Source organism: Pempheris klunzingeri, chromosome 11 (assembly GCF_042242105.1).
Source record: "Pempheris klunzingeri isolate RE-2024b chromosome 11, fPemKlu1.hap1, whole genome shotgun sequence".
Lineage (NCBI taxonomy): Eukaryota > Metazoa > Chordata > Actinopteri > Acropomatiformes > Pempheridae > Pempheris > Pempheris klunzingeri.
In genome coordinates this window covers 18,310,011-18,323,508 of record NC_092022.1, presented here as the reverse complement: position 1 = coordinate 18,323,508, position 13,498 = coordinate 18,310,011, and the positions used below count along the sequence as shown (strand labels likewise).

The following is a 13,498-nucleotide window of genomic DNA, read 5'->3' as shown; positions in this document are numbered from 1 at the left end:
TATTGCATTCTTGTTTTTGTCATCATAAAATATACAGAAACTTGTATGTCCAAGTCTCACTCCAGTTATTTTAGTAGTGTGATCCATATTTTGTTTGTCTTTAACCTCAATAAAATATTTCTAAAACAAAAGAAAAAAAACTTGAAATAAATCTTTATTTTAGTATTTTGAGACAAAAACAATTCTGAAATGAGCTCAAAGAGTCAAATTTTGCCTTCAAACAATTTTCTTGTTAATCTAGAAAAACTTTCCATTTCATTACACCCTGACAAACCTGCTCCCAAGTCACCCTCATAAAAATGATAAACCAGGCCATGGAGCAAGTAATGTGATACAGTCTACCACTCACACTAGGGATTTTCTAATTTGGGAAAAAAAAAAAAGACAATGAAATATCAATAACAAGAAACAAGGTGTACATTTTTGTAATTCATACCATTTAAACTTAATTATGATAATAGAGGCACAGGAACAGAACGTTTCATATCTTCACATAAAAAACTATTTACATAATAGTACATGAATATAAATTCACACCATTTGAACTGTATGTTGCAGCAAGCATTTACCTTGACAGGTGAAGGGCAAGTCAGAGTGGAATTGATCTGCCTTCGTATAAGAGACCTTCTTAACCTCGTCTATATTGACCATTCTTCAATACTGCAGTCGCTGATGTTGACTCTACTTGGTTAGTAGAGAGGAATCAGTGTCTGATTGACTGCAGAGGCTTCATGATACGTTTTCCTCAAACTATGGCACCAGTTTTTAATAACGGGCATCTGTTCACGGCTCCAAGACAGCAGAAAGCACGGGTGCCTCAGTGATACAGAATGTGCTTGTACTTGGAGTTGGGAATCTGACCTCGGCTCTTCAGCCTCCTCACTGCCTCCCTCATGTGCTTGGGCTGAAGCGGTGGTGTATCTCCCCACTTCTCACAAACGTCCAGTGCTGTAAGGACAAACACGAGAATTACAAACAAAAAGTAGTTCTTCCGAGGTTTCACTTTATTGGGTTTGAACCTTCTCTGTTTTTTTTAAAGGCTGCCACTCACCTTCCTCAACAATTTCCCCAGCAAAAACCTTAGAAATACCAGACATGGCAATCACCACATTCTGGGAAACTGATGATCCTGTTATGGACTGGATCAGCTAGGAGGGAAAAAAAGATGTCAAGGCAATAAAGTAGTTTAAGAGATTTATAAACACTATCAATGTTTATAGTAGCTTACCCTCTTAATAGCAGCCTTAGGGAAAGCAGAGCGTCTGTACATCTCATAGCGATTCAGCTGCTCTTCAGAAAAGGACGACACCAAAACCCTGAGGGAAGAACAGCGGGGGTAATGGTGATGTTTACTGGGATACTGAGATGAGACGACAGCAAATTTTTTTTTTTTGTTTTTCAGAGTGATCTTCAGTTAGAGATCTGAGTCTTACTGCATCTTTTGTATTTCATCCTCATCAACCTTGTGGCGCTTCTCCTTTTTCTTCTCTGGTTCAACCTTCAGTCTTTTGGAAGCAGCCTGGCCAGAGGTTCCTTCTTCCTCGTCTTCCCCTGCTGCCATTTCCTTCACAGTGGAAGACAAAAATATTTAGGATCACTACAAACAATGAGATGCCCTTTGAAAAACCACAAATGTACATCAACATTGTCAACGTTCACTTAAATACTCTAATTTAATCAAATTCCAGAATCTGTAGTTTTCTGTCGTCTTATTGAGATTTAACGTTAATCATCAACATCATTATTTTTGTTTGTCTCTGAACTCTTGTGTACACGCAGTAAATTAAAAGCAGTGTTTCTTAGTGTTCTTTACTGCACGGGTATTGATTTTAATGCACACAAAGTACTATATGTGCTGGGCAAATGGACATGTAGTCCATTGATCAAATATTGTATCCACACACAATAAAGTCCAAGTTTGATAATCAATTGTGTTTATGGAATAAAGTCAGTAAACATCTGCTGAAAGTTAAGGGAACGCTTAATCATCACAGTATATGTTAATTAAACTTCAGGGATATTGATCTGTCCCGTTAGGAAGCATAAGCGATTGTGAATCAATTTCACCTGTTTTGACCACAGGTACACTGGAGAGGCAACAGCAAGACAACCCTCCAAAACGGAATGGTTTCTCTCCTTATCCTCCCTGAACAATTCTTCTCTAGTTTTGCATTTTGCTAGTGTCCTTGTCACTACTGGTACCATGAGGCGGTACCTGTGGCCCATTCAGGTTGCACAGGTAGTCCAGCTCCTCCAGAATGGCTCATCCATACGTGCCGCTGCAAGGAGGTTTGCTGCGTCTCCCAACACAGTCTCAAGGGCATGGAGGAGATACCAGGAAACGGACTGTTACATGAGGAGAAATGGCCAAACTGTCAGAAACAGACTCCATGTGGGTAGCATGAGGGCTCAACGTCCTCTAGTGGGACCTGTGCTTAGAGCCCTGCACCGTGCAACTCAATTGGCGTTCGCTAGAGAACACCAGAATTGACACCCCGTTCTCTTCACAGATGAGAGCAGGTTCACACTGAGCACGTGTGACAGACGTGAAAGAGTCTAGAGACTCTGTTGTGAAAGTTATGCTGCCTGCAACATTATCCAGCATGACTGGTTTGGGTGAGTGAGGGTCTGGGGAGACATATCCTTGGAGGGTCACACAGACATCAATGTGCTAGCCAACGGTACCCTAACTAGACCTTATGCTGGTGCAGTGGGCCCTAGGCTCCTCCTGGTGCAGGACAATACCCAGCTTCATGTGGCTGAGTATGCAGGCAGTTCCTGGATGACGAAGCCATTGATGTCATTGAGTTGCCCTCATGTTCCCCAGACCTGAATCCAACTGAGAACCTCTGGGACGTTATGTATCGGTGCATCCAACGTCACCAAGTAGCGAATCCAGTACTCAATCAGTTGGTGATTTTGGTTTCCATTGACCTTTGTTATTTTGTTCTCAACGAATTACAATGTACAGTTAAGATTTTGATCTCGAGTATTCAGTTTTCATTGAGATCCGATGTGTGATTTAAGTGTTCCCTTAATTTTTTTGAGCAGTGTTGTTTGTTTTGGTAATAATTGTTAAACATGACATGTAGCTCCAGCACTCACAGATTTAAGCTCCTGTCTGGGCTGATCTTGCGAAGATGACTCTTTGTTTTCATCAGCGGGCTTTGCTGTGGCTGGCCCATCCTCACTTTCCTCTGATTTGACACCAGGATGCTCCTCTTTAGCAGACGTTGCCCTCTCAGGTATACCCTCAGGTTTGATCCGTGCAGGGTCGGCCATAATCACCCAGCCCCAGTAACACTCGCCGTCTGCTTCAGATTCTGCAATATCAACAAGGTAATTGATTAGTTACCAGCTAGTTACCCGGCGCAAGTCCGGATCAGGTGTTACCGCCACATGACAGACTTTTTTTTACTACCTACACAAGCCTCAACAAAGAGTAACGGAATATCGGTTTGTGTTAATTATCACATTTGGATAAAAACTGGATGAAAATAAGAATACAGTTACATAGACCTACCGTCAACAAAACAGTTGCAAAGCCAAGCTAACGGTGTAGGTAAGCTCACGTTAGTTTAGTAATTTAGCGTTACTTTGATTTACAGAGAAGCTAGCACGTGGCTCTAAGATTACACTTATGTTACAATTAATTAAATTCAACCAATTCCTGAGCCTGAGAGCAATGGTAGCTTCTACATGCTAGTTTAGTCGTCTTGTTGCTTGTGTGCAGCACAGTGCTCGAACTTCCGTTTCCTGTTTTGAACCAACTTTATAGATATGATGACACATCCGGGAACTTCCGCTTGCGACACGTCCCCCGCCTCAACAAACGTCACTCTCCATAGACTTTAATGTAAAACAGTGGTACAAAACAACACTAATAGAAAACCACCTCAGTGAAATTACCTTATGAATGACTGGAAGACACCATGTCAGGCAAATAATCATCCACTCTGCTTAACCTAGAATGTGCAAGATCAAGATTAATTTGATCAACTTTCAGTCCCTTTATTCTCCATCTCTCTGTCAGTAATTCAGTCAGTGGACAGAGGTTCTTGCGTAGACACCAGTTTTTACCTTATTGAGTTTCTGGGTTAGCAAATTACCAATGCTATATTTTACTTTTCAGTCCTGCTCTACTGACACACTACACTAGTACACTAGTTAGCATTGGCACTGTGCCCTGTCAACTGTCCTAGCTAACGTTACAGTATAGCTCATAAATTAAGGTTAGCTTACGTTAGCTCGGTCAGTGTAGCCTGAGGTCTGACCAGTAGTTAACTTTTAGTTGGCTGTAAAGAACACAGGCCTAACTACAAGCTATTCTTTAACAGGCTTCGCATTTTATGCAATTATTAACTAGGTTACCCTGATTCTGCAAAGCTCTGGCTGTGTGGCTCATGTGCTCTGGCTGAAAACATATGTACTAGTAACATTAGTCTACAGCTGATAGTATTAACCTCATGAAAGTAAAATTGGTCTGACTTTGCACCCTTAAATAAGCTTTGCAGGTACAGGGTCAAAAAACACAGGTGACTAATTTCACACACTGGCAGCAGCTAACACGTGAGCATTTAGCATTAGCATGTAGCTTTGAGCCATAAAACCCTCAGAGATCAGTGATGTGGGATTAAATCCTGGCGCAACCAACTCCACAGCATCTCGTTGACATAGTGGTATTAATTTAAATCGACTAGTCTAAGTGCGAATGCTGTTACCATCTATGTGCAATGAGGGATTGCTTTTCACCTAAAGGGGAGCAGGAAATGAGAGACTCTGGTTGGACGAAAGCAACAAGTTATCTCTGATTGGCCGGGGAAAAAAAGAACCACCGTGATTGGTCGAAAGTAAGGGGCTCTCTGATTGGCAGAAACTAATAACCACTCTGATTAGCCAAAGGAAAGAGGCACTCTGGTACTCTGTTATTTGTCTAAAGTCTAAATCCTGGTGCAATTGTCTCAACAGCATCTCTTTGGCATAGAGTTATTAATTTAGATTGGCTTGTTTAAGTGTGGACACTTTTACTGTCCATGGATTGTTTTCCTCCAAAAGGGGAGGTGGTGATGAGAGCTACTCATCATGTACATGATGTGTTGCCGATCTGATCTATAGACACCGCCACTGACAAAACAAATGCTTAAATTCAACTTTAGTTTAACTCTTGAGGCACAATTTGATTCACAGCAGCCACTTTAAATCACAGTTTAGACAATCACTCCCACTGTTTACTTAACTGTTACCATCAGCTGTCTATGTTGTCACCTGATTAGAGGTTATGAAACGTTTCTGTTCACACCCATGAGGAAATCTGACACCGTTCACCTGCAAAACTGACTTAAATTCCACCAGTGCTTCCTTGCTAATGTTGCCAGTTCACAGGTCGCATTTTGTGACTTTATAAATTACATTTAAGTTTCTGGTTTATGTCAACAGCTACCTAACTAACAGCAGATAAGTGATGAATAACAATAAATAGGTTAGGTGGAAATTTGCCGTGGACACTAGACGTGACAGTAGAGCAGACATTTCAAAGCACTGGATGGATAATCTGCCTCTCTGCTCACTTCTTTAACCAGGGCGCCATCTTGCTTTCACCCATCCAGCTGCCGTCTCCCCCTGCTAGGGCGGGGGCGTCAGGGGGTTGTGTGAGTGCGAGTGTGTGTGTGTGTCTGAAGGGTTTCGGATTGGAGATGCAGAAAGAAAGGGCAGTTTCGAGGAAGTGACGGACGAGGCTCGGGGGACTGGTCAGAGGAAGTTTGCTCGGTGGTGGTACCGTGCGGCTGAACCAAACTTTTCCCCCTTGAGCGCCAGCGGCACCGTGGATCGGGACGGACGGATCCAGCGGCGGTGGGAGCTTTTGTTTCCTCGCCTCCCCAGCAGTAACCTTACTGAGGAATAACTTGAGGTTGGGAGGAAAAAAAAGGGGGGGTCGCAGAGGAATTTCACTCCCGCTACCAAGCCCCCCTTTTTCTTCTCTTCCCCGCGCCTCCTCTGATATTCCTGGGATCCGCGATGGGGAAGGAGCAGGAACTTCTTGAAGCGGCGCGGACGGGAAACCTGGCCGCCGTGGAGAAGCTTTTATCCGGGAAGCGACAGTCCGCTGGCACCGGCAGCGGATCGTCTGGTCCCGGTGGAAGCGGCAACAGCGGCGGGCACGGCGCCTCCTCTCATCCGCTCTCCAGTCTGCTCAGGTAGGCTCTGGGAAAGGGAAGAACAGGCGGATATTACTGAATACGAGACAACCAGCAGTGCTGTCCCTGTCAGATATTGCCCGATCGTGCACTGTTGTAGCGTATAGTGTGGTGCGTTAAATGTCCTTGTCTAGTTATCCAGACTAGTGTTGTTTTTTGTAGCATTTCCAAACAAACACAGCCTAAGCCAGTGAGGCGCAGGAGCAGTTGCATGCTTCTTTGTTAGCTCCCAGCTCTGTGTCCCTGCCAGCTGTAACCTTACTGTAATGTGCATAAAGGGCCTGCGAGGTAATTATGCAAGTAAACTGCAGAAATCTGTGACAAAACAGCCCGCAGTCTCTTTAAAAACTAACACACATGTATTATTAAGTGCTTACATACAGGCTAGACCTGCACACTCACTGATGGACGACAGTTGTCAGAACCAGGCTCTCATTTATAAGCTGCATTATAAATGAGAATATATATACACACACACACACACACACACACACACACACACACACACACACACACACACACACACATATACATATATATATGTGTGTGTGTGTGTGTATATATATATATAGATATTTTTAACAGCCCCAGACTTACCTCCTTACCTCCTTACCTTACCTCAGGTGCATAATGGTAAGATTGGCAGATTTCAGTGGTCACAGGGGAAGTCGTAGGTGAGAGGAACATTTGATGTGGTTTTTCACATCTATAGAAGACCTGCCATGCAAGGTTGGAAAGGTTCAGCTGCTCTGTCTGAGGTTTTTGCTCGTCACCAATGTGTTTTTGTCCCCCTCCTTTATTCCTTGTGAATTGTGATTTGCCACCTGTGCACATACTTCAGTGGGAAGTAAATACTTTGATTAAATAGGCAAAAACTGATTTGGAGTGTTGGTCTATCGAACAGGACACATTTGCCTAAAATGGAAGATGTTGGTATAGACTACTCCGTGGTGGCTGTTTTTGATAACATAAGATTGCATCAAATTCCCCACAGTGTTATGAAGTCGCAGCTTGTCCAGGCCTTCCTCTAATGCACTGTCCCTTTTAATTTTGTGCAGATGAGAGCTGCTGGCTAATATTAGATAATAAGATGGAATATAACAGAGCTGATAAGTTCTGAGTTTCATTTTGTCCTGCAGATCTTATCTGAATTATAGGTTTACCACAACAGGATTGTTTTTTTCTCCGGGCTGAAACATATTGTCCTGAAACCATACAATGCCGTTTCATAATGCAATAGACCTGCCAGGAAAGAAAATAACAGCATTTTTGTTGAGCCTTCTGGCTACTTAGGTTTCTATATGTCTGCCTATAGATAAAAGAGAACTGTAGCTTTTAGGCTTCAAGATTAATTTAATTAAAGTGTTGTATGGCAAAAAGCCTACAAGTGGCTTCTTTGCACCCTTATATTAATGCTGAACACATGCAGGTGAACATGTTGACAATCAAAATATAATATTGCTCCCCTGGGAGCCCAGTGTCAGCAACGTTTATGTTAGGGACAAGTGTTACAGTGAAGCTTGAGGTGATGCATCACTGTGTTACTTAGTGCAGACTGCACATTGTACTCAAGGTAATTACATTAAAGCCGTCTAATCGGAAATCCAATTCAGAAATGTCACGCAGTCAAGACTGGCCCCGTCTCTCCCTCAGAGATCCGGGGGCAGACTGAAGAGACCATTGTATCATCTGTTCTGACTTGAGCAATCAATGTTTGGCAATGTTAGCTCTTGGAAATAATTGGCTAGACTTTGCAGGAAATGGATTAACTACTGGTGTATAGACTTAAAAAGCCTGTTGCCCGTGGACACCTGAGTTTACAGAACAGGTTCTTAGAAAATAGCACGTTTTAAGATCAGTAGCCACAAGGCAGCCTGGGGGAATGTTACTGTTGTGCATCACATTTGATTTTAGTTTGTATAATCAGAATGTCAATACGTTACATTACAGCGGTACAGGCTGTGGGTTAGTGTCTGCGTGTTTCATTCATTTTCCTTAACCCGAATCGCTTTGTAACTTATTCATCATCCATTGTTAGAAAGTGTAGATCTGTAATCCTGTCAGAGGAGATTTGATCTGTGGGAGCTGGCCAGGCAAATTCTAGCTTGTGCTATCGACATGTGGAAAGGGATGTGTGTTGTTTACACTCCTGCTGCACTTGTTAGAAAAACATATACTTCCACTTGTTTAATAAAACATCTTTGTCATCATTTGAGTTTGTCTGTAGCCCAAACAGTCACGGAATCAAAGTTGTTGTGTCTCCTGCTGCTGCAGCAGGATATTAGGCCTTATGCACAGAACAGTAACAACTCTGTTGTTTATTGTATAAATTAATCCACAGGCTTTGCAGGTGAATCATCGAACCTAATCAGCTTCATTACTGTTTTTTGAAGGTGTGTTGTGTGTGTTTCTACCAGATATTCGGCGTTCTTTCTCTGGAATGAGGTGCATGTCGAGACTTGCTGTGTTTTTGTAACCAGGCAGTTGTACAGCTCTGCTCTGTGGAATGCCTGCTTTCCCAGGAGGCTGCATCCCAGAGGTTGCCATGGGATAGACATTGACCCCGGCATGTTTAACACGCCGCCGCCCCAAACATTTGCTCCGTGGTGCTCCATTAACACCAAAATGAGCTGGGCAGGGCTTCCTCCAATAGGAAGGTCACGGTGTAACCTTCATTGTGCCACTGTGCTGTGGTGGTTGCAGTTCAGTTAATGCAGAAGTAAACTTAATGAGTTGACACTGTTTTGAATAATTTAGGCCATATAGGTGTCTATTTTAAGGCTTATTCGAGGGCATGCAATAGCTGTGTGTTCTTCCATAGCAAAGTTTTTGCCAGGGCCCCATGACCCGTTTTGATCCCAGAGGTCTACAGGAAGAGCTCTTCACTAGCATTTCCTGACCAGGGTTGTTCAAACACAGGCAGCTGCTGCGGTCAGACCGGAGGTAAGACAAGTCCCTGGCAGGGAGAGTGCCTGCCCATTGAGGGGAAATTAACAGAGGAATGCATGGAGTTCTGGACAGACGCTCTGAGAGCGCAGCCAGATGAGGACTCGTCTCCCAGCTTCAGGGCCATGTCCTTTGTCCCACTGACAAATCCTATAATGGTGGCTTTTCATATTCATATGAGTCCTTAAAGACTGTTCTGGGGTTTTGCTAAGCTTGTTAGTTTTACAATACAAAATTGAGCTGTCAGAGTAGATCGCATTGGACCACCTATTTAGAGCGCCCTGCTCATTTAGTCTAATGTTACCTGTGGGCTAATAAAGCAGAAGACTTGCAATATTTAATGTAAAAATCAGCTTGGGATATTCACAAAGGCCTTCTCTCTGTAAAATGTTTTTCCTTTTTCGGAATGCTAGTGAATCAAGCATTTCTACCAGTGTGATGACTTGGTTAGCATTTTAAGAGGCTTGGGCACTACTCCAAATCATTCCATCCCATTACATCCACGATTTCTGGCGCATCCCAAGCAGAACCATGCTGTCAGACTGGTGTCAGCTGAGAGAATATCTGCTGCATAAGAACTAGCACATACTGTCCTTCTTAAAAACAGCATTTCCCCCGGAGCTTCTCTGTTATTAGGATCTTTGCGAATGTAGAATTCACTGAGTGTGAAGGTGCACTGTAGGACTCAGGATGGTGTGTCTGCAGATGACAGGCTCACGGCAGGAATCTGACACCCACAGTCCTTAGCTGGATTTCATAGTAGCGATCAAAGTTCATTCAAACTTTCTCACTGCCTGCTGTTTGTGCTGGCAGACAGTGTTAACAAGGCAGTTTCTATCACTTTTACAGTGCTGGCAAGAGCCTCAGATCATTCCCGGCTAGCTATAAACAGCAAACAGCAGGTCTGGCAGTCGCATTTCATCAATCGTTGACCTCTGAACTGAAAGAAACTGTAGCCAGTTCAATCCAAGAAGGAGCAGTGGTGGCTGGGAAATCCAACACCACCATGTTAGCATTCCAGCGGCATCTGAGTTTGGAATACTCTGCTCTGCATGTTATGTTTACGGCCCATGTTTGTGTAGTCTGAGGAAGCAGGCAGAAAGGCACTTAGTAGCAGTGATGAATTTCACATATGTGTGTGTGAGTGGAGCAGAATAGTGTGTAGTCATCTTTGCTTTAACCTAATGGTGGTAGGCCAAAAATAGCTTTCGTCCAAGTGGGTCAGGGGTTTCTTGATTAGTTTGTGGAGGAAATGTATGAGAAAATGAAATGGAAAATACATCTTGTAAGGATGCCAAGCAGTAATGATAATAACAATGATTTACTATAATATTATGAAGTGCTAAACTCTTGGTTTGAGTTGAGTCACTACATTTGGGCACAGTAGTGCGTCTTAGTTCTCTGGATTCTAAACTATGCTATTTAACACTTCCTTTTCTCTGTGCTTGTGTTAAAAGAAAAAGAAAGTTGCTTAAGCATTAGCAGGACAGCAACACAAAGTTTACTGCGTCTTTTGTGTGCATGTTTGTGTGAACTCCGTGTCACCCCACTCACTGGAACCTTATAATAACAAATGGACAAATGGAAAAGATAAGGCTGCTGAGCTTGCGGTGGATCTCTGTGTGTGGTGGCTGTATTTGAACCCATTTGCAGGGAAAGGTTCCACAGTGAGCAGAGATGTGTGGCCCACCCTCTGGACCTGTACAGGCCTACATGTGTGTTAGCTGGCTGGTAGCGGCCCCCCTCGACCCAGACGTTTTCCTCTGTCTGGCCTGCTGGCTGGCGTCTTTTTCTCTCTCCCTCTCTGCTGCTCTCAGCAGTATTCCTACCCACCTGCTGGGCTCACGCCAACCTCCACTCCACCTCCAGACTTCAAACACGTTGTACTCGGAGCCAGAGTAATAACACTGCCCTCAGTATGTTCACGCAGGAAACAAATTAGCCAAGATCTTTTTTTAAAAAAAAAAAAAAAAAGCGTAATTCCCTGTGGCTTTGGTTTTTGTACAATTTGTTTAAAAGAAACATGACAACATATTCTGGACTGGATTAGCCCCAGCATGACTAAACAGATTGGCAACAGGCTGCAACTGTGAAACACACCTACTTTAAGACACATGCAGCATATCACGAATAAGGTGTGACTAAGATAAGTCTTATGATCATAAAAACTCGTTTAAAAAATGGCTGTGCCAGAGTTAAAGTATGACTTTGCTGATTCATTTTGTAAGCAAAGTGACCAGTGTTTGACAAAATCTCAACTATGTAAACTCAGACAGAAGTTGCTTGCTATTTCAAGAAGTGGGATGTCAGCATGACTGAAAATAACCGTCCGTCCATCCGTCAAGATTTTATTAGAAACTGAACATCAGCTCGTTTTTTTAAGCAAAACACATAGGGGACGGTGCTGTGAAACCGAGAGATCTGTGTGGCTGTGCAGTGGCATCTGCTGTGAAGTCATTGTGGGGAAATGCCGGCTTGTTGCGAGACCGGCTGTGTTTTCCTTCATTTCTCACCCCGTCTGATTCTCCCCCACCTCTTCTTTTCTTTCCTTCTATATTCGTCGCACCTTTTCCCAGCTTTTCATGCCCATCATTCCGATTCTGCTGGAGCACATTGGACCGCTCTGATCGTAGACTATGGTCTCACTCTTTATTCACACCTCCTGCCGCAACATACGTAGTTTCTCTGTGAAACGCTCACTGTGACGTGTTTATTAGCCATGAAGCCCCAATCAGGCTTTGTTGAGGCTGTGCACTGCAACTGAATTGACAAATTAGCTACCCTGTCGCTGCCTTCATTTCAATATTCTGTTCTTTTTGAAGTGCCGCTGTTGACTATAGCACTAAAACAGTTTTAGCAGCCTCATTTAGAAAGATTTTCTGAAATTGTTAAGGCTAACAATTACATTATTTGATCAGTTTTGAGGACTGCTTACATTTGTGGTTTTAGATTAAATCTTTTGACCACTATTGGATGGATCACCATTATATTTGGCACAGACAGCCCCACAGAGCTCTTGGCATGGATGTAGACCCTTTGTCTTATTTTATTGAACAATTCTACGTCCCAAATCTATGCCTGACCACACATTTTCAGAAGCGTCAATCATGTGATCAGGAAATTCCCATGTTGAGGCTTGTTGAAGCCTAATTTCTAATACAGCTCCACAACAACACAGTGCAGGCGCTACTCTTTTAATCTGTTTTGTAACAACCTTCACTATGGGTGGGCTCCAGTCTATTACAGTCGTAGTGCTTTGGTCCCAACATGGTATCTTGACAGAGATTTTAGCTCATTAAGCTGGTGAGAGTGTTCCTCAGCAGGTCTGGAGCCCTCTGGCAGGTGCTTCGGTCTGAGGAGAAGACGCTCAGGTTGGCTGCGGGGCATCTGGTTTCAACACCCGCCAGCAGTATGCATAATTAAGCCCAATTTCCCTGACAGTGGCTGACATGCGCCAGTCACTGCTGGGCACGGTGCCCTGGGCGAGACTAATCCCTGGCAGTGTGGTCACACCGCTAATAGGCTGGAGGACAAATCTGTTTATCTGACACCGGGTTCACACTCACCTGGGTTCCTATTTGCTTAAGCCTGAATTTTGCCTTGCCTACTCCCCAGGGCTCCATAAATAAACATGCAATCATAGATCATGACTTTTGGTTCCATTGGAAATATTGTAGGATGCTGGCGAAATGGAAACATTTACTTTGAATACCTGCTGTTGTTAAACCTGTCAACTTGTGGGTGTATGTTGCAAATTGTGCACTAAAATATTTTCTCTACAAGGCAATAAAACTTGTGGTTCTGGTTAGTCCTTATTATAATAGCTAGCAAGATAATAGATCAGCATTTTAGTCATTATATATGATCCCATATATGATTGTACTATCTCTGCCTTTTTCTCCCTGCTTTCCTGTCGGACAGAGACAAGTAAATATTGATCAAATTGTTAATGCAAACTTGATTTAATTGAACTAATAGATACATACACGCATCAATTCATTTTACTGAGTTGACAGTTTCAATTTTCGTATGAGAATGAAGGCTGAAAACCAAACTGTCTTCTATCTTATCTTCATGACATTTGGGCTTCACGATAAAACACAGTGGAGATTTATGTTTAAACCCAAATATTTTTGGAAATTACTGTTTAGAATGCCTTCAATAATGTGTGACTAACATTAGCAGACTAATGCAGAGAGTGCATAAAAGAGGGAAGATGTTATTATCCTTCCTCCTCGGGTACTGGCCAGGCTTTGTACAACACAGAATTACAGCCCCCCAGAATCTTTTTCAAACTCCAGCTTCATCCCGCTGATATTCCCTCAGGGAAATTAAGGATTAGCTCAGCCTTTCAAACA

The 13,498-nt window shown here is 43.1% G+C and overlaps 2 protein-coding genes across 6 annotated transcripts in view; one reads left to right on the top strand and one right to left on the bottom strand.

The window, feature by feature from the left end:
* Positions 1-141: 141 nt before the first annotated feature.
* Positions 142-3,745, bottom strand: taf11 (TAF11 RNA polymerase II, TATA box binding protein (TBP)-associated factor). 2 transcript variants are annotated; one of them, XR_011585221.1, is made up of 7 exons: positions 3,524-3,745; positions 3,106-3,323; positions 1,434-1,564; positions 1,229-1,316; positions 1,052-1,148; positions 570-948; positions 142-361 (listed from the first exon to the last, which is right to left on the bottom strand). XR_011585221.1 is itself a non-coding variant. In XM_070839332.1 (6 exons), exons 2-6 carry the CDS (start codon positions 3,280-3,282, stop codon positions 818-820), a joined length of 624 nt encoding a protein of 207 aa, XP_070695433.1. In that variant the 5' UTR covers positions 3,283-3,323; positions 3,524-3,745; the 3' UTR covers positions 142-817. The 2 variants fall into 2 exon arrangements, 1 of the variants encoding a protein (XP_070695433.1); XM_070839332.1 differs by having other exon boundaries at positions 142-948.
* Positions 3,746-5,678: 1,933 nt separating this feature from the next.
* Positions 5,679-13,498, top strand: part of LOC139209402 (ankyrin repeat and SAM domain-containing protein 1A) — a 62,399-nt gene continuing 54,579 nt past the window's right edge. For all 4 annotated transcript variants that reach the window (XM_070839097.1, XM_070839098.1, XM_070839096.1 and 1 more), the window contains exon 1: positions 5,679-6,194. In XM_070839097.1, the coding sequence (XP_070695198.1) occupies positions 6,016-6,194 (179 nt within the window). In that variant the 5' untranslated portion in view covers positions 5,679-6,015. The remainder of the gene's footprint in view (positions 6,195-13,498) is intronic.

Bases quoted from the DNA above. Each gene is read 5' to 3' on its own strand.
- taf11 (XM_070839332.1), bottom strand. From the start codon at position 3,282: ATGGCCGACCCTGCACGGATCAAACCTGAGGGTATACCTGAGAGGGCA. The intron at 1,565-3,105 runs GTGAGTGCTGGA...TCCACTGTGAAG, and splicing joins CCAGACAGGAGCTTAAATCT to GAAATGGCAGCAGGGGAAGA. The intron at 1,149-1,228 runs GTAAGCTACTAT...TTTCCCTCCTAG, and splicing joins CTAAGGCTGCTATTAAGAGG to CTGATCCAGTCCATAACAGG.